The sequence below is a fragment of the Pongo pygmaeus genome, chromosome 1 (assembly GCF_028885625.2).
Source record: "Pongo pygmaeus isolate AG05252 chromosome 1, NHGRI_mPonPyg2-v2.0_pri, whole genome shotgun sequence".
Classification (NCBI taxonomy): Eukaryota; Metazoa; Chordata; class Mammalia; order Primates; family Hominidae; genus Pongo; species Pongo pygmaeus.
In genome coordinates, this window is record NC_072373.2 from 42,295,590 (window position 1) to 42,319,866 (window position 24,277).

The 24,277-nt window shown below is 41.1% G+C and overlaps 1 protein-coding gene across 8 annotated transcripts in view; it reads right to left on the bottom strand.

Moving 5' to 3' along the window:
* Nucleotides 1–14,308: 14,308 nt before the first annotated feature.
* Nucleotides 14,309–24,277, bottom strand: part of C4BPA (complement component 4 binding protein alpha) — a 40,715-nt gene continuing 30,746 nt past the window's right edge. For all 8 annotated transcript variants that reach the window (XM_054460862.1, XM_054456885.1, XM_054459308.1 and 5 more), the window contains 3 exons: nucleotides 18,009–18,179; nucleotides 15,290–15,465; nucleotides 14,309–14,737 (listed from right to left, as the gene is read on the bottom strand). In XM_054460862.1, the coding sequence (XP_054316837.1) occupies nucleotides 14,564–14,737; nucleotides 15,290–15,465; nucleotides 18,009–18,179 (521 nt within the window). In that variant the 3' untranslated portion in view covers nucleotides 14,309–14,563. The remainder of the gene's footprint in view (nucleotides 14,738–15,289; nucleotides 15,466–18,008; nucleotides 18,180–24,277) is intronic.

Below are 24,277 nucleotides of genomic sequence, written 5' to 3' on the forward strand. Positions count from 1 at the left end.
TCCTGTCCCACAGGAAGCACTGGGAATGCCAGGAGGACTGAACCACCTGGGGTGAATTGAAGACAAGTGGGGGGAAAAGGTGCTTATCACAGGAACTGGCATATGGATCTTGGTGGCTACTCCGCATTTAAATCAGCTGGGCATCACACAGAGGAGACTGGATAGTGCCATAGTGCTTCATGGGACACAATCCATGGGAAGGCCTGAGTCCCTGGTCAGATTTCCCACACGGCCCAGATGCTTACATGGAACTTTCCCCTGACCTGGAAGCAACTGAAAGCTCAGTGATGAAGTTCTGGTGCTCTCTTAAGTCTTCCCCAGACCTGGAAACCACTGCAGTTCTGTGTTTAAGTTCCTGTGCAAGCTATAAGTTCTGGTACTCACAATAAGTCTTCCCCAGATTGGGAAACAATGAAAGGGTGGTGATTTAGTTCCAGGGAAGTGTTTAAGTTCTGGTGCTCAATATAAATCCTTCCCAGAATGGGAAGCAACTACAGGCCAGCAAATAAAGTTCTAATGTTAAATAATAAAAGTCTAACATCACCAAAGAACATCTGCAAAAGTTGGAAGCGGTGGCCATCTCTTCGAATGCACAGGCATCAATGTAAAGACACAAGACTGAAAAAAAATCAGGGAAAAAAACCAACAAAGCTCTGGTAATAGACCCTGAAGAATTAAAGATCTGTGAACTGCCTGAGAAATAATTAATAATAACCCGCTTTTAAAAATCCAGGAAATCACAAAAAGTATCAATAGAAAATTAAATAAAATTTATAAAACAATCCAGAAACAAAATAAGAAATTTGACAAAGAAATAAGAACAATTTTTATTTGATGTTTGTTTTTTAGAGATGGAGGGCTCACTTTTTCACCCAGGTTGGAGTGCAGTGGTATGATCATAGCTCAATGCCATCTTGAATTTCTGGTCTCAAGTGATCCTTCAGCCTCAGCCTCCCAAGTGACTGCTACAGGCACATGCCAGAATGCCTGGCTAATTTTTAATTTTTTTGTGGAGACAGGGTCTCCCTATATTGCTCAGGCTGGTCTCAAACTCCTGGGCTCAAGCCATCCTCTCCCTCTGGCCTCTCAAAGCACTGGGATTACAGGCATAAGCCACCATGCCCAGCCTAGGAACAACTTTTAAAAACCAAATCAAAATTCTAGAAATAAAGAATGCAATAACTGAACTGAAAAACCCAACAGAAAACTTCAGCAGCAGACCTGATCAAACAAAGGAAAGAATCAGCAAGGCTGGGCCCTAACACAGTGCCTTATGCCTATAATCCCAGCACTTTGGGAGGCCAAGGTAAGAGGATTGCTTGAGACCAGGAGTTTGAGACTGGCCTGGGCAATATAATAAGACTCCTTGTCTCTTAAAAAAGCCAGGCATGGTAGTGCATGCCTGTAGTCCTAGCTCCTCAGGAGGCTGAGATGGGAAAGTGGTTTAAGCTCCAGGGTTCAAGGTTACAGTGACCTATGGTTGCACCACTGCACTCTAGCCTGAGTGACAGGAAAAAAAAAAAAGATTCAGCAAGCTCAAAGACAAAACATATGAAATTAACCAATCAGAGGGCAAAAAGGAAAAAGAATAAAATGCAGTGAAAAAGGCCTATGAGAATTATGGGACTCTATCAAACAAACTTCTGCATAATAGGAGATTGCAAGGAGACAAGAGACAAAAAGTCCTAGAAAGAATATTTAAGAAAATAATGGTTGAAAATCCCCATATCTGGAGAAAGATTGTAGAATTCAGGTACATGGAGCTCAGAGTTCATCTATGAATGGAGCTCAGAGGTCACCAATCCACTTCAACCCAAAGAGGAATTCTTCCCCAAGGTACAGCATAATGAAATTATCAAATGTCAGACCTAGAAAGAATACTGAAAACAGCAAGAGAAAAGAAATATGTCACATTAAACAGAGCCCCAATACAACTTTCAGATTTCTCAGCAGAAACTCTGCAGGCCAAGAGAGAGTGGAAGTATATATTCAAAGTACTAAAGAAAAAAGTCCAACACAAATATTAGTACCCAGCAAAGCTAACTTCAAATATGAATGAGAGATAAAGACTTACCTGGACAAACAAAATTTGAGGGAATTCATCAAGACCAGATTTGTTTTAAGAGAAATGTTAAAGAGAGCTCTTCAGTCTGAAAGAAAAGAACACTAACGTATTAGAAGAAAACATCTGGAGGTATAAAACATATTGGTAAAAGTAAGTTTACAGACAAATTTAGAATAATGTAACTGTAGAAACTCAACCACTTATATCTTTAGCATGAAGACTATAAAACAAACTATTACAGATAATAACTGCAACAATAGTTATTGTTGCAATATAAAAAGATGCAAATATCTTTTTACAGGCAATATAAAAAGATGCAAATAGAGACATCAAAATGTGGGGATGAGTGATGTTAAAGAAGAGTTTGTTTTTGCTATCATTCTTTTCTTTGTGATCGAAGTTAAATTGTCAGTTTAAAATAACCTGTTATGACTATAAAATATTTATAAACCTTAGGGAAACCACAGCACAAAAACTTATAGTAGATACATTAAAAAATAAATGTCAACCACTGTGGAAGATAGTGTGGTGATTCCTCAAAGACCTAGAACCAGAAATACCATTTGACACAACCATCTCATTACTGAGTATATACCCAAAGGAACATAAATCATTCTGTTATAAAAACACATGCATGTGTATGTTCATTGCAGCACTATTTACAATAGCAAAGACATGGAATCAACCCAAATGCCCATCGATGATAGACTGGAAAAAGAAAATGTGGTACATATACACCATGGAATACTATGCAACCATAATAAGGAATGAGATCATGTCCTTTGCAGGGACATGGATGGAGCTGGAAGCCATTATCCTCAGCAAACTAACACAGGAACAGAAAACCAAACACCACATGTTCTCACTTATAAGTGGGAGCTACACAATGAGAACACATACACACGGACACAGGGAGGGGAACAACACACACTGGGGCCTGTTAGGGGGCAGGGGAGAGCACCAGGATAAATAGCTAATGCATACAGGGCTTAATACCTAGGTGATGGGTCAGAAACCTGCAGGGGCTCCAGCAACAAAGAAGAAACAGCAACAGAAAAAGAAGAAAGGTGGAAAAGGTGGCTGGTGATGAGAATATTCTTGTTGCAGACTGTTTTTAAACTAGTCTCAGTGACACTAGGAATATAATAAAGGTAACACAGCAAGAAGCACAGAACTGCTCCCTCTTCATCTCCATATTTTCATAATTTCTTGTTTCAAATAGGGAAACATCTTCCTCAAAGGCTGCCTAGTGAGATATGGCCTACTGGTTGCCTCATAGCTTTGTACGGATTATGAGGACTGAAAATAATTGGGCATTTACCCATCTTGGTATCTGTTGTATCTTTTATCTGTGTGTGCTGATTCGATCTTTTTTCAGTTTCACATACCTTATCTAAGGCTTCCCAGGATTTAAACAGAAACTATTTCTACGATTTCTGCTAGAGTCTGAAGATACTTGTTTCTGTTCAAGTTCCACTTTAAATTATGTCTTAGGAGGCCTTAGGAAACTGAAAGTGGAATCTTCTGAGCATTCCTAAATATCTGCTTAGAACTATCATGTGATAAAGAGGGACTTCTTAAGACACTGATGTTCTTCACTTAATTAAATGGATGGCCACAAGAAAAATAAAGTAAATGTCTTAAATAATTTAACCATAAATTTGTTGTCACGTGAAACTGGAATATGGGATACTTTTCATATATATATATATGAAAATATATATAAATTTCATATATATATGAAAATATATATAAATTCATATATATTTATATATGAAATTCATATATATATGAAATTCACAGCTGTTCAATGTGAAAGTAATCTGTGAGTGAGGAAAGACAAGAGCAACATTTACATCACAAATTGACTGTAAAATACTTCATTACATTGAGAAAGGTAATCAATGGTCAAAATCCATAACCAGAAGGAGATACCATTTGAGTATCTATCAATGGGCCAAACAGACCTGTTAGATTTTAATACTGCCTGTTATGGAACTCAGATACTGATTTCCTCTCTATGTAGGAAGCCAATGTTCATGTTCTTGATAATAGTCCTTAATCTTTCTGATTGAGGCAGTCCAAACCCATCTGACCTCAGAACACTAGGTCTAAGAGTCAACTTCTTACATTGATATATTTTCCTGAGTTCTTTCATGGTGCTGTATCAGCATGTTACCATAATCTGAAAATGACATGGGGCACAAAGGAGCTATATATATTTCCTTCTGAATATATACCCCATTATAGGAATAACTGTTAGTTAGGATTCTATCATTGAAAATTTTGACCCAAGGCACAGCAGTGAAATTTACAGTTCTCAATTTAGTTGTCATTATTGACAGGCATTGGTATTATTAGTCATTGCTAAGCTACTGAAACTTCAGTTCAAATAAGTAAGTTTTAATTGTAAAATGAAGTATAAACACATGAACTTTCTAGGAATATTTCCTCTTTTGGATAGGTCTTTAGCCAGTACATATATATACTTTGTCAAATATATGGATGTGCATGTGTACATTTATAAAAACCAGTATGGATACATCCATTCACTGTGGTACATTTTAAAATAAAATATTTTAGCAGTGAAAAAAAATACCTAGGTGATGGGTTGATAGGTGCAGCAAACCACCATGGCACACATTTACATGTGTAACAAACTTGCATGTCCTGCACATGTAACCCAGAACTTAAAATAAAATAAAATTTAAAAATAAATTAAAAATAAATAAATAGCATGAAATCAAAAGATACTACTAGAGATAAAGACTTAACTATGAAAGAAAAGAGTAAGAGAGGAACAAAGAAAGACTCAAAAAAAAAAAACAGAAAATAAGCAACAAAATGGTAATAGTACATCTTTAGCTATCAGTTATAATCTTGAGTGTAAATGGGTTAAATTATCCTATTAAAAGACATAGAGTGGCAGAATGGATTTTAAAAAACAAGACTCAGCTATATGCTGTTCTCAAGAAGCTCATTTCACCTATAAAGACATGCATACGCTAAAGGTGAAAGGATGAAGAAAGTAACCAATGCGAAACAACCCAAAAAATGCAGGAGTACATATGCTTAGATAAAATAGACTTCAAATCAAAAACGATTTTTTAAAAGAAGATTATTTTGTAATAAATGTGATGATAAAGAAGTCAATATGTCAAGAGGATATAACAATTGTGTTTGTGTATGTATGTGTGTATGTATGTGTGTGTTTATGTATGTATGTATGTATGTATATACCCTCCACACCAGAGCACCTAAATATATAAAGCAAATATCAATAGACTTAAAGAGAGAGACTGACTGCAATAGAATAACACTAGAAGATTTCAACACCCCACTTTCAGCAATAAACAGATAATCCAGACAGTAAATTGACAAACAAACTTAGGAGTTAAACTACACGCTATACCAAATGGAACAAATTGATATTTATGGAACATTTCATCTAACAGCTGCAGAAACATTTTCTCATTACCACATGAAATATTCTCCAGGATTATGTTAGGCCATAAAACAAGTCACAGCAAATTTTTAGAAATCAAAATTATACCAAGTACCTAAAAACAAAAAAGGCCATTAAGTCACAAACCCATAGCTAATACCATACTAAATGGGGAAAAGTTGAAAGCCTTTCTTCTAAGATCTAGAACAAAACAAAGATGCCGAGGGGAGGAGCCAAGATGGCCGAATAGGAACAGCTCCGGTCTACAGCTCCCAGCCTGAGCGACGCAGAAGAGGGGGTGATTTCTGCATTACCATCTGAGGTACTGGGTTCATCTCACTAGGGAGTGCCAGACAGTGGGCGCAGGACAGAGGGTGCAGTGCACCATGCGCCAGCCAAAGCAGGGCGAGGCATTGCCTCACTTGGGAAGTGCAAGGGGTCAGGGAGTTCCCTTTCCTGGTCAAGGAAAGGGGTGACAGATGGCACCTGGAAAATAGGGCCACTCCCACCTGAATACTGCGCTTTTCCGATGGGCTTAGGAAACGGCACACCAGGAGATTATATCCCGCACCTGGCTCAGAGGGTCCTACGCCCACAGAGTCTCGCTGATTGCTAGTACAGCAGTCTGAGATCAAACTGCAAGGCGGCAGCGAGGCTGGGGGAGGGGCGCCCGCTATTGCCCAGGCTTGCTTAGGTAGACAAAGCAGCCGGGAAGCTCGAACTGGGTGGAGCCCACCACAGCTCAAGGAGGCCTTCCTGCCTCTGTAGGCTCCACCTCTGGGGGCAGGGCACAGACAAGAAAAAAGACAGCAGTAACCTCTGCAGACTTAAATGTCCCTGTCTGACAGCTTTGAGGAGAGCAGTGGTTCTCCCAGCATGCAGCTGGAGATCTGAGAACAGGCAGACTGCCTCATTAAGTGGGTCCCTGACCCCTGACCCCCGAGCAGCCTAACTGGGAGGCATCCCCCAGTAGGGGCAGACTGACACCTCACATGGCCAGGTACTCCTCTGAGACAAAACTTCCAGAGGAACGATCAGACAGCAGCATTCGCAGATCACGAAAATCCGTGGTTCTGCAGACACCGCTGCTGATACCCAGGCAAACAGGGTCTGGAGTGGACCTCCAGCAAACTCCAACAGACCTGCAGCTGAGGGTCCTGTCTGTTAGAAGGAAAACTAACAAACAGAAAGGACATCCACACCAAAAACCCATCTGTACAACACCATCGTCAAAGACCAAAAGTAGATAAAACCACGAAGATGGGGAAAAAACAGAGCAGAAAAACTGGAAACTCTAAAAAGCAGAGCACCTTTCCTCCCCCAAAGGAACGCAGTCCCTCACCAGCAACGGAACAAAGCTGGACAGAGAATGACTTTGATGAGTTGAGAGAAGAAGGCTTCAGATGATCAAACTACTCCGAGCTACAGGAGGAAATTCAAACCAAAGGCAAAGAAGTTGAAAACTTTGAAAAAACTTTAGACAAATGTATAACTAGAATAACCAATACAGAGAAGTGCTTAAAGGAGCTGATGGAGCTGAAAACCAAGGCTTGAGAACTATGTGAAGAATGCAGAAGCCTCAGGAGCCAATGCGACCAGCTGGAAGAAAGGGTATCAGTGATGGAAGATGAAATGAATGAAATGAAGCGTGAAGGGAAGTTTAGAGAAAAAAGAACAAAAAGAAATGAACAAAGCCTCCAAGAAATGTGGGACTATGTGAAAAGACCAAATCTACGTCTGATTGGTGTACCTGAAAGTGACGGGGAGAATGGAACCAAGTTGGAAAACACTCTGCAGGATATTATCCAGGAGAACTTTCCCCAATCTAGCAAGGCAGGCCAACATTCAGATTCAGGAAATACAGAGAACACTACAAAGATACTCCTCGAGAAGAGCAACTCCAAGACACATAGTTGTCAGATTCACTAAAGTTGAAATGAAGGAAAAAATGTTAAGGGCAGCCAGAGAGAAAGGTCGGGTTACCCACAAAGGGAAGCCCATCAGACTAACAGCGGATCTCTCGGCGGAAACTCTACAAGCCAGAAGAGAGTGGGGGCCAATATTCAACATTCTCAAAGAAAAGAATTTTCAACCCAGAATTTCATATCCAGCGAAACTAAGCTTCATAAGTGAAGGAGAAATAAAATACTTTACAGACAAGCAAATGCTGAGAGATTTTGTCACCACCAGGCCTGCCCTAAAAGAGCTCCTGAAGGAAGCACTAAACATGGAAAGGCAAAACCGGTACCAGCCACTACAAAATCATGCCAAAATGTGAAGACCATCGAGACTAGGAAGAAACTACATCAACTAACGAGCAAAATAACCAGCTAACATCATAATGACAGGATCAAATTCACACATAACAATATTAACTTTAAATGTAAATGGACTAAATGCTCCAATTAAAAGACACAGACTGGCAAATTGGATAAAGAGTCAAGACCCATCACTGTGCTGTATTCAGGAAACCCATCTCACGTGCAGAGACACACATAGGCTCAAAATAAAAGGATGGAAGAAGATCTACCAAGCAAATGGAAAACAAAAAAAGGCAGGGGTTGCAATCCTAGTCTCTGATGAAACAGACTTTAGACCAACAAAGATCAAAAGAGACAAAGAAGGCCATTACATAATGGTAAAGGGATCAATTCAACAAGAAGAGCTAACTATCCTAAATATATATGCACCCAATACAGGAGCACCCAGATTCATAGAGCAAGTCCTGAGTGACCTACAAAGAGACTTAGACTCCCACACATTAATAATGGGAGACTTTAACACCCCACTGTCAACATTAGACAGATCAATCAGACAGAAAGTCAACAAGGATACCCAGGAATTGAACTCAGCTCTGCACCAAGCGGACCTAATAGACATCTACAGAACTCTCCACCCCAAATCAACAGAATATACATTCTTTTCAGTACCACACCACACCTATTCCAAAATTGACCACACATTTGGAAGTAAAGCTCTCCTCAGCAAATGTAAAAGAACAGAAATTATAACAAACTGTCTCTCAGACCACAGTGCAATCAAACTAGAACTCAGGATTAAGAAACTCACTCAAAACCGCACAACTACATGGAAACTGAACAACCTGCTCCTGAATGCCTACTGGGTACATAACGAAATGAAGGCAGAAATAAAGATGTTCTTTGAAACCAACGAGAACAAAGACACAACACACCAGAATCTCTGGGACACATTCAAAGCAATGTGTAGAGGGAAATTTATAGCACTAAATGCCCACAAGAGAAAGCAGGAAAGATCCAAAATTGACACCCTAACATCACAATTAAAAGAACTAGAAAAGCAAGAGCAAACACATTCAAAAGCTAGCAGAAGGCAAGAAATAACTAAAATCAGAGCAGAACTGAAGGAAATAGAGACACAAAAAACCCTTCAAAAAGTTAATGAATCCAGGATCTGGTTTTTTGAAAGGATCAACAAAATTGATAGACTGCCAGCAAGACTAATAAAGAAATAAAAGAGAGAAGAATCAAATAGACACAATAAAAAATGATAAAGGGGATATCACCACCGATCCCACAGAAATACAAACTACCATCAGAGAATACTACAAACACCTCTATGCAAATAAACTAGAAAATCTAGAAGAAATGGATAAATTCCTCGACACATACACCCTCCCAAGACTAAACCAGGAAGAAGTTGAATCTCTGAATAGACCAATAACAGGAGCTGAAATTGTGGCAATAATCAATAGCTTACCAACCAAAAAGAGTCCAGGACCAGACGGATTCGCAGCTGAATTCTACCAGAGGTACAAGGAGGAACTGGTACCATTCCTTCTGAAACTATTCCAATCAATAGAAAAAGAGGGAATCCTCCCTAACTCATTTTATGAGGCCAGCATCATCCTGATACCAAAGCTGGGCAGAGACACAACCAAAAAAGAGAATTTTAGACCAATATCCTTGATGAACATTGATGCAAAAATCCTCAATAAAATACTGGCAAACCAAATCCAGCAGCACATCAAAAAGCTTATCCACCATGATCAAGTGGGCTTCATCCCTGGGATGCAAGGCTGGTTCAATATATGCAAATCAATAAATGTAATCCAGCATATAAACAGAACCAAACACAAAAACCACATGATTATCTCAATAGATGCAGAAAAGTCCTTTGACACAATTCAACAACCCTTCATGCTAAAAACTCTCAATAAATTAGGTATTGATGGGACGTATCTCAAAATACTAAGAGCTATCTATGACAAACCCACAGCCAATATCATACTGAATGGGCAAAAACTGGAAGCATTCCCTTTGAAAACTGGCACAAGACAGGGATGCCCTCTCTCACCACTTCTATTCAACATAGTGTTGGAAGTTCTGGCCAGAGCAATTAGGCAGGAGAAGGAAAAGGAAATAAAGGGTATTCAATTAGGAAAAGAGGAAGTCAAATTGTCCCTGTTTGCAGACGACATGATTGTATATCTAGAAAACCCCATTGTCTCAGCCCAAAATCTCCTTAAGCTGATAAGCAACTTCAGCAAAGTCTCAGGATACAAAATCAATGTACAAAAATCACAAGCATTCTTATACACCAATAACAGACAAACAGAGAGCCAAATCATGAGTGAACTCCCATTCGCAATTGCTTCAAAGAGAATAAAATACCTAGGAATCCAACTTACAAGGGATGTGAAGGACCTCTTCAAGGAGAACTACAAACCACTGCTCAATGAAATAAAAGAGGATACAAACAAATGGAAGAACGTTCCATGCTCATGGGTAGGAAGAATCAATATCGTGAAAATGGCCATACTGCCCAAGGTAATTTACAGATTCAATGCCATCCCCATCAAGCTACCAATGACTTTCTTCACAGAATTGGAAAAAACTACTTTAAAGTTCATATGGAACCAAAAAAGAGCCCACATCGCCAAGTCAATCCTAAGCCAAAAGAACAAAGCTGGAGGCATCACGCTACCTGACTTCAAAGTATACTACAAGGCTACAGTAACCAAAACAGCATGGTACTGGTACCAAAACAGAGATATAGATCAATGGAACAGAACAGAGCCCTCAGAAATAATGCCGCATATCTACAACTATCTGATCTTTGACAAACCTGAGAAAAACAAGCAATGGGGAAAGGATTCCCTATTTAATAAATGGTGCTGGGAAAACTGGCTAGCCATATGTAGAAAGCTGAAACTGGATCCCTTCCTCACACCTTATACAAGAATTAATTCAAGATGGATTAAAGACTTAAACATTAGACCTAAAACCATAAAAACCCTAGAAGAAAACCTAGGCATTACCATTCAGGACATAGGCATGGGCAAGGACTTCATGTCTAAAACACCAAAAGCAATGGCAACAAAAGCCAAAATTGACAAATGGGATCTAATTAAACTAAAGAGCTTCTGCACAGCAAAAGAAACTACCATCAGAATGAACAGGCAACCTACAAAATGGGAGAAAATTTTCACAACCTACTCATCTGACAAAGGGCTAATATCCAGAATCTACAATGAACTCCAACAAATTTACAAGAAAAAAACAAACAACCCCATCAAAAAGTGGGTGAAGGATATGAACAGACACTTCTCAAAAGAAGACATTTATGCAGCCAAAAGACACATGAAAAAATGCTCATCATCACTGGCCATCAGAGAAATGCAAATCAAAACCACAATGAGATACCATCTCACACCAGTTAGAATGGCAATCATTAAAAAGTCAGGAAACAACAGGTGCTGGAGAGGATGTGGAGAAATAGGAACACTTTTACACTGTTGGTGGGACTGTAAACTAGTTCAACCATTGTGGAAGTCAGTGTGGCGATTCCTCAGGGATCTAGAACTAGAAATACCATTTGACCCAGCCATCCCATTACTGGGTATATACCCAAAGGACTATAAATCATGCTGCTATAAAGACACATGCACATGTATGTTTATTGGGGCACCATTCACAGTAGCAAAGACTTGGAACCAACCCAATGTCCAACAATGATAGACTGGATTAAGAAAATGTGGCACATATACACCATGGAATACTATGCAGCCATAAAAAATGATGAGTTCATGTCCTTTGTAGGGACATGGATGAAATTGGAAATCATCATTCTCAGTAAACTATCACAAGGACAAAAAACCAAACACCACATGTTCTCACTCATAGATGGGAATTGAACAATGAGAACACAGGGACACAGGAAGAGGAACATCACACTCTGGGGACTGTTGTGGGGTGGGGGGAGGGGGGAGAGATAGCATTAGGAGATATACCTAATGCTAAATGGCGAGTTAATGGGTGCAGCACACCAGCATGGCACATGTATACATATGTAACTAACCTGCACATTGTGCACATGTACCCCAAAACTTAAAGTATAATAATAAAAAAAAAGATGCCAAGTTTCACCACTTTTATTCAACATAATACTGGAAATCCTAGTCTGAGCAATTAGACAAGCAAAAGGGGATAAAAGGGCATTCAGATTGGAAAGGAAGAAGTCAAAATGTCCCTGTTGGTAGATGACACTATCTTATATTTAGAAAACATAAAGACTCCATCAAAAAACTGTTAGAATTGATAAGTGAATTCAGTAAATTTGCAAGATTCAACATTAATACAAAAAAGTCAGTGATATTTCTGTAAGCCAGTAGAGACTGGCTGATGCCATTGTGCTTAGTCAACAGATGGGACCATACAGAAAAGGCAACTGTAGAAGAGTCCATCTGTATCCTGGCCATATGGCCTTGACATACTCTAGAGGTTACTGCAAATGGTCCCATAGGTGCCATTGGCTACCCATGTGTCTCTGACTGATGGTGAGCCCCATCCTTGGAGCCTGCTCAGCCAGCCAACAGTGTAGATCCCTTGGGTCTGGGAGCCATTACTACTGGAGCAAAGCTTCACCAGTGAGAGAAGAGAATAGGCAGAAAAATACCCAGGTCTTCTTCCTGAGGAGGACAACTCAGAGTTGGATTCTACATGCTCTCAGATGCTTCCAGCATGATTGAGTCCCAGTTGGCAATGAAATAACCCCCTCAACAATGTTCCCTCATGGGCTTTCTTCCCTTCTCCATCTTACTGCCCACTCACTCATAGTGTTTTCTGGAACCACCTTTCAGGGAAACTAGTTGCTCACAAATTCTTGTATCAGGGGAAATTCAAAAATAAACATTAAACCAAGAAATGCCTAGTAGCCTAGTAGGTAATGACTTTTAAGATCATGGATAGATACGTTTGATGTTAAGTGGGTGTCTTAGTCTATTTTCTGTTGCTTATAACAGAACACCTGAAACTGGGTAATTTATAAACAAAAAAATTATTTTTTACAATTCTCAAGGCTGGGAAATCCAAGGCCACGGCTCGGCATCTGGTGAGAACCTTCTTGGTGGGGACTTTGCAGGGTCCCAAGGTGGCACAGGGCATTACATGGCAAGGGGGCTGAGCATACTAACTCAGGTCTCTCTTCCTCTTCTTATAAAGCCACCAGTCCCACTTCTGTGATAACAGCTGCGAAAACACATTCTTCTCATTAGCACATGAAATATTCATCTATGAATGGTTTAATCCATTCATCAGGACAGAACCCCCCTGGACCAGTCACCTCTTAAAAACCCCACCTTTCAATAGTTCCACATTGGGGATTTACTTTCAACATGAGTTTAGAGGGGACAAACATTCAAACTATGGCAGTGGGTTTCTCCAACAACGCCACCTCCTCTGTTACGTCTAAAGTTCAGTGAAAGCCTGCCATAATGCCATTTCCTTCACATAATTTTGGGAAAATTAAGCCAAAAAGGCCAATGTTCAAAAGGCCAGAGTTCTGTGTGCAGGGAGAGAAAAGACAGCCAGAGGAGCTGGGATAAGAGTGAGAAAGAGACTGCACAGGAAGCAAGAGTCAGAGAAAAGTGATGACTTAAAGGAATGAAAGTTCCTAGAGTACCCAGAGATATAAGGAAGTTTGATATGGGATATCTCTTCCTGTGTGGGGCAGTTGCTCAACCTGTTTTAACTTAATATTAAGGAAAATTGTGACCAAATCAGATAGAAGAATTGAGAATATGCAGAAGACTGACACGTGGGCTTCATCTTCATCTGTCTTTCGAAGTTCCTTCTCTGGGGTTGGAATGAGGAAGTCAGACACAAAAGTAAACTTCCTTCATGGAAGGCAATAGTGGAGATGTGGCGTGAGTCAAAGAGACAACGTGCACAGGGGCTCAGGGGAAGGCGTGACTCCCCCAGAGCGGGAGAATGGGGGAGGCTTTGAGGGTGTGTTGACATTTAACCTCACCAGGGAGGACATGAGTGCTGTGCACACACGAAACTGTGGAGTAAAGGCAGTCTGTCCATGATAAGAACCCAAGTATGGCCAGGCATGGTGGCTCACACCTGTAATCCCAGCACTTTGGGAGGCCAAGGTGGGCAGATCACTTGAGGTCAGGAGTTCGAGACCAACCCGGCCAAAGTGGTGAAACCCCGTCTCTACTAAAAATACAAAAATTAGCTGGGCATGATGGCACACACCTGTAATCCCAGCTACTCAGGAGGCTGAGACGGGAGAATTGGGTGAACCTGGGAGGTGGAGGTTGCAGTGAGCCAAGATCGCACCACTGCACTCCAGCCTGGACAACAGAGTGAGAGTCTGTCTCAAAAAAAAAACAAGCAAACAAAAAGAACCCCAAAAAACCCAAGTACCTATTATTTGTGGCCCAAACAGTAAAACAAATGTATTAACTTTATATTATGGGTTTTTTTAAGGATGCTTATTTCACAGAGTCCTAAATGACCACAAAGACAAAATAGTTTTTTATACGTATATTTTTAATCGAAAAAAAATTTGTGCTTTGTGTCTTGAAAAGCAAAAACATGAGCCACACAGAGGATGATTAATAATTTCACAATCTCAAAGCACTAAACTTTAGCAAATTATCATTTCTAGATATTTATTATGATGAATGTCACTGCCAAATTGACAGTAGATTTGCTAAACTGATCTGTATTGAATTGCAAGAGGCAAGCCAGCAAGACACCTTTTTCTCCTTCTTTTGAGAAAAATTATAGTTCTTTATCCAAAGTGGATTGTCTTGCACTGTCTCTCTGTAGTTCCAGTTGTTCAATTTCCAGAGACAGCTTATACACCTCCAGGGCCATTTTCACATTCTCTGGGTTTGGGAGACACTGCATGAGTCTTTTGCCTGTGAGCACTTGTTCACAACCTTCAGGGGTCTCCTAAAAGAGATATAAGTGGTGGGTGTGATTGAGAAGCTTCTCTTCTAATGATGAAGGAGGGTGGATCCTGACAGTGGAAGGATTACAGGATTGAACCAAGACCAACCTCAGACTGGTGGTTGAGGCTGGGAAAACAAGAAATCACTTGGGTCCCACCACAGTCTTCCCCAGGGGAACATGGATCTGTTCTGAGACAGCTGTCTAGAAGGCCCCCATGGTAACAGAGGCTGTTTTTGCTGACCATCCAGAAATGGAACAACAATGTATTATATAGCTTAGCAAAAGTTAAGCTAGGAATCAGTACTACCAGGTCTATGAAACCCTGCTTTGTAAGGGCTCAGTTTTTCCTGTTCTCAAGTGAGAACGGGAGAACTTGCCACCCCTAACTTACCAGAATGCTTCAAGACAAAAAGAGTTTCTTTGAGTGAGAGTGGCTCAGAAATGAATCCCGACAAGTCAGATTTCACCATTGTTGAGTGGTACAGAGCTCTGGGGGATGCCACCATTTTTAGGGGTTGACAGCACAGACCTTCCTTGAATTGTGCCACTTACCCACTCACACCTGGGCACCTCTGGGTACCAGGTTCTGTTCTCAGAGCAAGTGATACTTTCGGGACCAACCACACCATAGCCAGAATCACATTGGATGGTGACATTTTCAGGCTCAACATACTGATCCTTATCCACAGACAACCTTCCGTTCACTAATTCTGGTTTCAGACACAGAGCTGTAATGGAAACATATTTTTAAGAAAGCTGTAAATCAATGAAGAAGGACATGATAACAGTCTCGGATAATAAGAATGAACTGTATTTAGTTCTGCTAATTGTTCTATCTTTCTCTTCATTTGAAAACAATCATATTAGCATTTTATTGAGTATGACTACCTATCAGACTTCTCCTAAGCACTTTATGTTGCTATCATTTAAGTCTCCTGGCAGCCCTATGAAGTGAGCACTGTTATTATTCCCATTTCATCTAAGAGACAGTTGAGATACATTAAGACACTTGCTCAAAGTAATAACATTTTCATATAATATGACAGCATATTTCTTTTTTTATTATACTTTAAGTTCTGGGATACATGTGCAGAATCTACACGTTTGTTACATAGGTATACATGTGCCATGGTGGTTTACTGCACCCATCAACCCATCATCTACCTTAGGTATTTCTCCTAATGCTATCCCTCCCCTTGCCCCCCACCCCCTGACAGGCCCCCGTGTGTGATGTTCCCCTCCCTGTGTCCATGTGTTCTCATTGTTCAGCTCCCACCTATGAGTGAGAACATGTGGTGTTTGGTTTTCTGTTCCTGTGTTAGTTTGCTGAGAATAATGGTTTCCAGCTTCATCCATGTCCCTGCAAAGGACATGAACTCATTCTTTTTTATGGCTGCATAGTATTCCATGGTCTATATGTGCCACATTTTCTTTATCCAGTCTATCACTGATGGGCATTTGGGTTGGTCCCAAGTCTTTGCTACTGTGAATAGTGCTGCAATAAACATACATGTGCATGTGTCTTTATAGTAGAATGATTTATAATCCTTTGTGTATATACCCAGTGATGGGATTGCTGGGTCAAATGGTATTTTAGTTCTAGATCCTTGAGGAATCACCACACTGTATTCCACAATGGTTGAACTAATTTACACTCCCACAAACAGTGTAAAAGTGTTCCTATTTCTCCACATCCTCTCCAGCATCTGTTGTTTCCATGACAGGATATTTCTAAAAGAAGGTATGTGACCCCAGAATCCCAACTAACGTGGTAACTCTCACTCACAGTTTTGATAGCTGCAAGATTCTAAGTATAAAAATTTCCTTCTTGCAGACATTTATGCAGCCAACGGACCTAAGAAAAAATACTCATTATCACTGGTCATTACAGAAATGCAAATCAAAACCACAATGAGATACCATCTCACACCAGTTAGGATGGTGATCATTAAAAAGTCAGGAAACAACAGATGCTGGAGAGGTTGTGGAAAAATAGGAATGCTTTTACACTGTTGGTGGAGTGTAAATTAGTTCAACCATTGTGGAAAACAGTGTGGCAATTCCTCAAGGATCTAGAACTAGAATTACCATTTGACCCAGCAATCCCATTACTGGGCATATACCCAAAGGATTATAAATCATTCTATGATAAAGACACATGCACACGTATGTTTATTGTGGCACTATTCACAATAGCAAAGACTTGGAACCAACCCAAATGTCCATCAATGATAGACTGGATTAAGAAACTGTGGCACATATACACCATGGAATACTATGCATCCATAAAAAAGGATGAGTTCATGTCCTTTGCAGGGACATGGATGAAGCTGGAAACCATCATTCTCAGCAAGCTATCACAAGATCAAAAAACCAAACACTGCATGTTCTCACTCATAAGTGGGAGTTAAACAATGAGAACACATGGACACAGGGAGGGGAACATTACACACTGGGGCCTGTTGGGGGGTGGGGGGCTAGGGGAGAGATAACATTAGGAGAAATACCTAATGTAGGTGACAGGTTGATGGGTGCAGCAAACCACCAGGGCACATGTATACCTATGTAACAAAACTGCATGTTCTGTACATGTAATCCAGAACTTAAGGTATAATTTAAAAAATTTCCTTCTTGACTATTATTCTCCTGTGTACAAAAGAGACAATGATGGCAAATAAATACTGAAGTTTTTGACAGCAAAGTCACACATGTTGACAGCAAACTTCTGTGCATGTAAAAATCAGACCTGATCTCAACTCCTCCTGTCCCCACAACTGCTGCAAACTACGAGTCCCCCTTCACCCTCCCTGACCCCTCACACCAACACACACCATCTATATCATAGCAGGTGGTGCCTGCCCTGCATGAGACTCCGGTGGAAATAACTGTCACTCATGATATTTAGAATTCACTCAGGGGAGCCTATATTCATACTAGAGCAAGTTTCTATGGAAACTTTGCCACAGGCCACAGGTACACTAAGATAAAATGTGATGCTTTTAGAATATTTCTGGAAATATACAAGAAACCACATATGGGCTGCCCCAAGAAGGATGAATTTTGTGCTTGGGAGAAAGAAATGGAGGAGATTAATGTTTGTGTGTGCCCTTTGTACTTTTTGCATTCGGTACCATTTGCATATATTGATTATTTAATATAAATCAAATCAAATGTTTTCATGCTGCCTCTGACAGGGAAGAAACTTAGCTCTCAGTGCTCTCAGGACACGTCCACCCACTTAATCTTGAGCTGAAAAGGAAGCTGGAGTTACCTTTACATTGAGGGGCTGGAGCTGACCAGCGTGAATTACTGCAGGAGAGTCTCGCCTGTCCGTCCAGAATGTAGCCTTTATCACATTCATATGTAATCTCTTCTTTGAAAAAGCTGTATGAACTAGATTGTTTATAATGCCCATGGGCAATTTTAGGAGGAAAATTGCAATCTTGAGGGAGAGACAGAAAAGTGAGAGAGCATTAGCTTGTAAAGTGTATAAAGTAGCACATTGCAGAATATGTGTAGTTTGTAGGAGGCTTCATTCTGTCCTTCCATCCTTGCTGCCTGTAAGAGCACGTGGCCAAACCCAGACACTTCTGCCCTCCTGTAAGCCTCAAGCTGAGCAACCATAGAAAGGCTCGAGATATAGCCCTTAGGTTTTCCTTCATCTTATTGACAAGTTCACTCAACTTTCCATTGTTTAGGAACCATTTTGGCATGAAGGTTGAATTCAGCCTTAGGTCATATCATACTCATAGTACACTTAGTCACTTTCAGGCTAAATGCAGAGATTTGCATCTGTGAGAAACTGTAAGGATGTTATATCATCCACAATCTCTGAGTCATTGCTCCCCAATCAATACTGTCCATCCATGCCCAAGAAGAAAATATTGCATTTTAAAACGTTATAGAAAAGAGCTCATTGGATAAATGAATATGGTTACTTGAACATTGAAATAGTCAAGAGGACATGGTGCAGAGCACCTCTCTGAAAGGGAACACTATCAGGTCCACAAACACTCTATGAGAAAGTTAAAAAAAAAAAAAAAAACAGAGCAGCAGGAATGTCGGACAAAGTACTATACCAGTGGACTATGGCAGTTGTAAGTACTATAATAAGATGCTCCTGGAAGCATGGAAAAGGTGATGGCCCACAATAAGTCAGACTGAAATGCTGGGATTGCCATGGCAGATGGTATAAGAAGGGATTAAATGACTCAGGGAAGTGAGCATGCTGGAGTGGACATTTGTGTACACTGAAAAACGCACCAGGTAGTTATGCCACATGGGAAGTCCTAGAGGGAACAATATTTACCAAAGCTATAAGGAATTCCCTGAAAAGAGGAGAACCAGCATCAAATGCTGGAGCTGATGACAAAAAAGGTAATTAATGAAAAAGGTTCACTGATAGCCATAGCAGTCAGAGAGCTGCTCATATGCCTCAGAAGCTAAATAAATGCAAACATTATAATGAATTGCAAGGTCAGAGAGGCAACCAGGGGTGCCTGAGAGTTATGAAGATTAAACCATTGCATTCTTAGGGGTGAAAACAGATGAGCAGCCAACAACAATATACACTTTATTTGTACCATCAAAAGAAATTAAGGATGGATGATCAAGGGACCAACGGCATTTGGCCCAATAGAAAGTCACCATCCTTTGCCCAATATATAAACCTAGGACAGTTTTCCAGCCTGGTAATCATTAATTGAAGATGAAGCCAGTTGCCAGGAGTGAAGATGCTACAAAATCTTGGAAGGTTTGCACAGTAATGAATCTGCCAGTCCTCCAAGAGGACCTATGTTTATTTATGTAGGTAACTGTGCACTGATAAAAGAGGTACAATAATTCAAAAATTATTGCACATAGAGCTTGAGTTGACATGGATACCTGGAACCATTATAGCTCTCCTATTAGGCCAGTTTGTGGTCATTTACATTATCCTCGAACATATAGTCAGAATAGACAAAATTGGTAGTTGGCCCAGCCCCTGTATTGGGTTCTTGACCTGCGGGGTAAGAGCCATCGTATGCAGGAAGACTAAGTGAAAGCAATTGATACTGTCCACCCATCTCACCCTCTCCCCAAGGCAAATAAAGTAAATTTAAAGAAAAAAACACCACCACAATATCTCCCGGGGTGGGAGAGGAACATGAAAATTAGTGCCGTTCAAATAGCTAAAGACATGGGAGTGGTCATCCCTATGATATTTCCATTAAATTCTTATCTGTCTACTACAAAAATTAGAAGGATTCTGAAGAACTACAGTATACCACTGAAAAAAGGCACCATATTTTAGTTCCTATTGCAGCCATTGTACCAGATGTGGTATCTTTGCTAGGGCAGATTAATGTGGCTTCAAGTAAACGAGGTCACTGATTCAGCAGAGGCCCTTCTTTCCTTTCCTAGCAGAAACAGTTTGCATATACATGGAAGGTGTCAGGAGTGTACATTTGCAGGTTTTGGGCTATGATAACCCTCTTGCCCATGTCATAATAGAGTCTGAATATATCTTGACCGTCTGGATATCCACAGAACATGACATTGATCCAATATATCAATGGCATCATGTTAATTCCCCCAGATAAGCAAGAGGTATTAGCATGATGATGCTCCAAAGTAAAAAATACAATAAAAAATAGAGTCAGTGTTTGCCACATCAATAAAATTTTCAGAGGTCCAAGGTTCAGGGAACACTAAGATATCCCATCCAAACTAAAGTCAAATTATTGCAAATTGCACATCCCACTCTGAAGAATGCAGTACAGCACCTAAATAGGACTTTTCAGATTCTAGAGGCAGCATAATTCATACTTGGGGTTACTGTTCTAACCCATAGGCTAGGGGGGACAAATGATTGCCAGGTTTGAGCAGGGCCCATGTTAGGAAAGTGCTCAACAGCAGGTCTAGTCTGCAGTGAAATTATCCTGTTGCTTGAGCCTTAGGACCCAGCAGAGCCTAGTGTATTTGAAGGTGGTTGTAGTAGGAAAAGATGTAAACGTCAACAGGACAATTACACCATAGACCCTTGAGATCCTGAAGCAAGGCCATGCACTGCAGTAGAGGACTGTATGCTTTCTGAAATATAACTCTTGGCATGTTACCAGGTCCTGATAGAGAAAGCTCTCAACAGTGGGTCATCAAGTGATCATGCAGCCAGAATCACCCATCATGAGCCAAGTCTGTCAGACCCGTCAGGTTATAAGGTCAAGCAGGCAACCATTCATTATAAGATGGAAGTAGAGCATCTGGGATTGAGCATGGTCAGGACAAGGTGGCACAGGCAAGCTGCACAAACAGAAAGCCCAATTCCTACCTGTGCCCAGCCACTATGGCAAGAGTGCCTCTTCTTTAGCTCACAGTTGTGGCTATACCAGTTATCCAGTATAACCAACTGTCCAGATGGGGAAAACTCTGAGCGTGGTTCACAGATAAATATTTTTGGTATTGTAAGCCAAAAATACAATTCTAAGGTCCCCCAACCATCTGAATGGACCCTTCCTCTCAGCCAAGGCATTCCAGAATTAACCTGAACATCTTGTTCAGGCCATGATGGAAGAGAGGGTTGGACATTCCCCATTATACCCCTCCAACATTAACATCAACACAGATCTTAAGTCTAATAAGAAACATTTATGGCTCAGTGCGGTGGTTCATGCCTGTAACCCCAGCACTTCGGGAGGCCAAGGTGGGTGGATCACTTCAGGTCAGGAGTTCAAGACCAGCCTGGCCAACATGGTGAAACCCTGTCTCTACTAAAAATACAAAAATTAGCTGGGCCCAGTGGCATGTGCCTGTAATCCCAGCTACTCGGGAGGCTGAGGCACGAGAATATCTTGAACCCAGGAGGTGGAGGTTGCCGTGAACCGAGATCACACCACTGCACTCCAGCTTAGGCAGCAGGGAGAAACTCTGTCTCAAAACAAAACAAAGCAAAACAAAACATATCTCCACAACCCCTTATCATAAACCAGATATTCCTTTCCTCTGATAATAATTCAACCAATTGCCAATCAGAAAATCTACCTATGATCTGGAAGCCCAGCCTCACTCCTCCTTCGCCGACACCACTTCACTTTGAGTTCTCCCATGCTTCCAGATCAAACCAGTGTAAATCTTACATGTATTATGTCTCCCTAAAATGTATAAAAGCAAGCTGTACCCCGACCACCTTGGCCACATGTCATCAGGACCTCCTGAGGCTGTGTCACAGGCGCGTCCTTAACCTTAGCAACATAAATTTTCTAAATTGATTGAGACCTGTCTCAGATATTTTGGGTTCACACTATGTATTGTAGAGAAGTGAGAGATCACCTCCACCCCTAATCCCCTTAGCTCTTATGTGGGCTCTTTGGCTGGATCTAGAAATCAAATTGACACTAGGTAGATTAACAAGGGAAAAGCACACAAAATTTATTCATACATGGGGATCTTCCCAAGAGGGTAAAGTCTGAAGAAGTGGCCAAAGCAAGACATTTTATACTTTGTAAACAAAGAACAATAAATTTGAGAAGAAATGACAGGACAAAGAGGATTTGGCTAGGAGCAATAAATTTCTAGGAGAGTCACTAAGAGATGTATAGGGAGGGGCTGTAAAACTAGTGGAAGATAAAAGCTACTTTGGGAAGCTTAGTATTCAGGTCCACTGCAGCCCCTAATTCCCAGTCTCTGGTGATAAGGGCTATTTTCTTGCTCTAGTAGGGGGAGGGTACTGTTCCCAGAGCAATCTTTATGGCTTGTGCATGCAAAAAGAGACAGGACAGCCCTTTCTGAAACTTCAATTCCTCTAACGTTTTCCACTTGAAATATTCAACATACCAATTCAGCATATTTTGAAATGGCATGCCCTTCACTCCTTTGGTGTGTACAAGCTAAAATGAATGGAAGCTGCATTACAGCCCAATCAAGGTCAGTCCTGAAAGACAACTCGTAAGGGGTAATCTTCCTGAAAGGAAGTGCTATAGATGGTGCACCCAAAGAAAGTGGCCTAAGGATAGGCTAAATTAGGATTCAGGGCATGGAATGAATGGCTTGTCTGGTCAAGGTCCTAGTCCTGTAAGGAGAAAGATTGGAAGATTGGGCACAAAGAGATCTGGGGTAGGAGCAGGTAAGTGGACATTTGAGAGTGGGCAGGAAGTGTGAAGATCTTTATTTTGTGTGTTAACACCAGAGCATTCCCAGTAGAAAAGGTATTAAACAACCAAGTAAAAGAAAAAAGTCTCAGCCAGTTGAAGTAAGCCATTCTCTGTTATTGGTCTCATGGGTGCTGGCACAAGAGGAAGAGGAGCAGAGTGGTTGTGGTGGCATGCATGGAAGACAAGCATGGGCCCAACAGCGTGGGCTCCCACTCACGAAGGCTCACTGTTGTCACTGAATCTCCAACCTGCCAACAACAATGCTAAGTCCCTAGTATGATACCATCACTTGAGGCAACCAAAAAGCCACTTCCTAGCAAGTTGACTACATTGGACCTCTTCTACCATGAAAGGAAGAGAAGTGTATTCTGATAGAACTAGACAAATACTGCAGGCATGGGTTTGCCTTTCTTCCTTGCAGAACCTCAATCAGCACGGTCATCTTAAGGGTTATAGAGTGTCTGAACAATTGGCATTGGCATAGGATCCACTACATCCAACTAGAAAACCCACTCACAGCAAAGAAGGTGTGTTGTTGGGACCCTGCTCACGGAATCCACTACTCAAATCACATATTGCATCATTCAGAACCTGCCAACCTGTGAAAACACTGAATGGCCTATTAAAGGCACAGTTGAAGTGCCAGCTGGGAGGCAATGCTTGACAGTGATGGGACACTATCTTCCAAAATGCTGTATTTATTTTGAATCATATTGACTTTTATATGGCTCTGGGTCCCCAGTAAAATAAATACATGGGTCCAGGAACCAGGGGATGGAAGCATGAGCGGCCCCATTGGCTACCACTCTAAGTGACCTACTTGGGAAATTTGTGCTTCACATCTCTGAAGCTCTGGGACCTGCAGGTTTAGAAGACCTGGTTGGCAAAGTGGGAACATTTCTACAAGTGGGAGATAGGAATTTTCCTATTGATGGATAAGCTGCAACTAATGCCTGATCACTTTGGGCTCCTAATAGGAGTAATGAGCCCTCACCATTGCTAGATAGAGATATCAAACACAAAGGGAGGAGGGTGGAATGCGTTAACACTTGAGCCTTTTTTTTTTTTCTTTTTGGGACAAATTCTTGCTCTGTTGCCCAGGCTGGAATGCAGTGGCGTGATCTCGGCTCACTGCAACTGCGCCTCCTGAGTTCAAGTGATTCTCCTGCCTCAGCCTCCTGAGTAGCTGGGACTACAGGCCCAAGCCACCATGCCCGGCTAATTTTTTGTATTTTTAACAGAGACCAGGTTTCGCCATATTGGCCAGGCTAGTCTTGAACTCCTGACCTCAGGTGATCTCCCCACCTCAGCCTCCCAAAGTGCTGGGATTACAGGCGTGAGCCACCATGCCTGGCCCACTTGAGCCTTTTGGAGAAGCAGAAGGAGGCATTCCACACTGCGTGATGGTCTG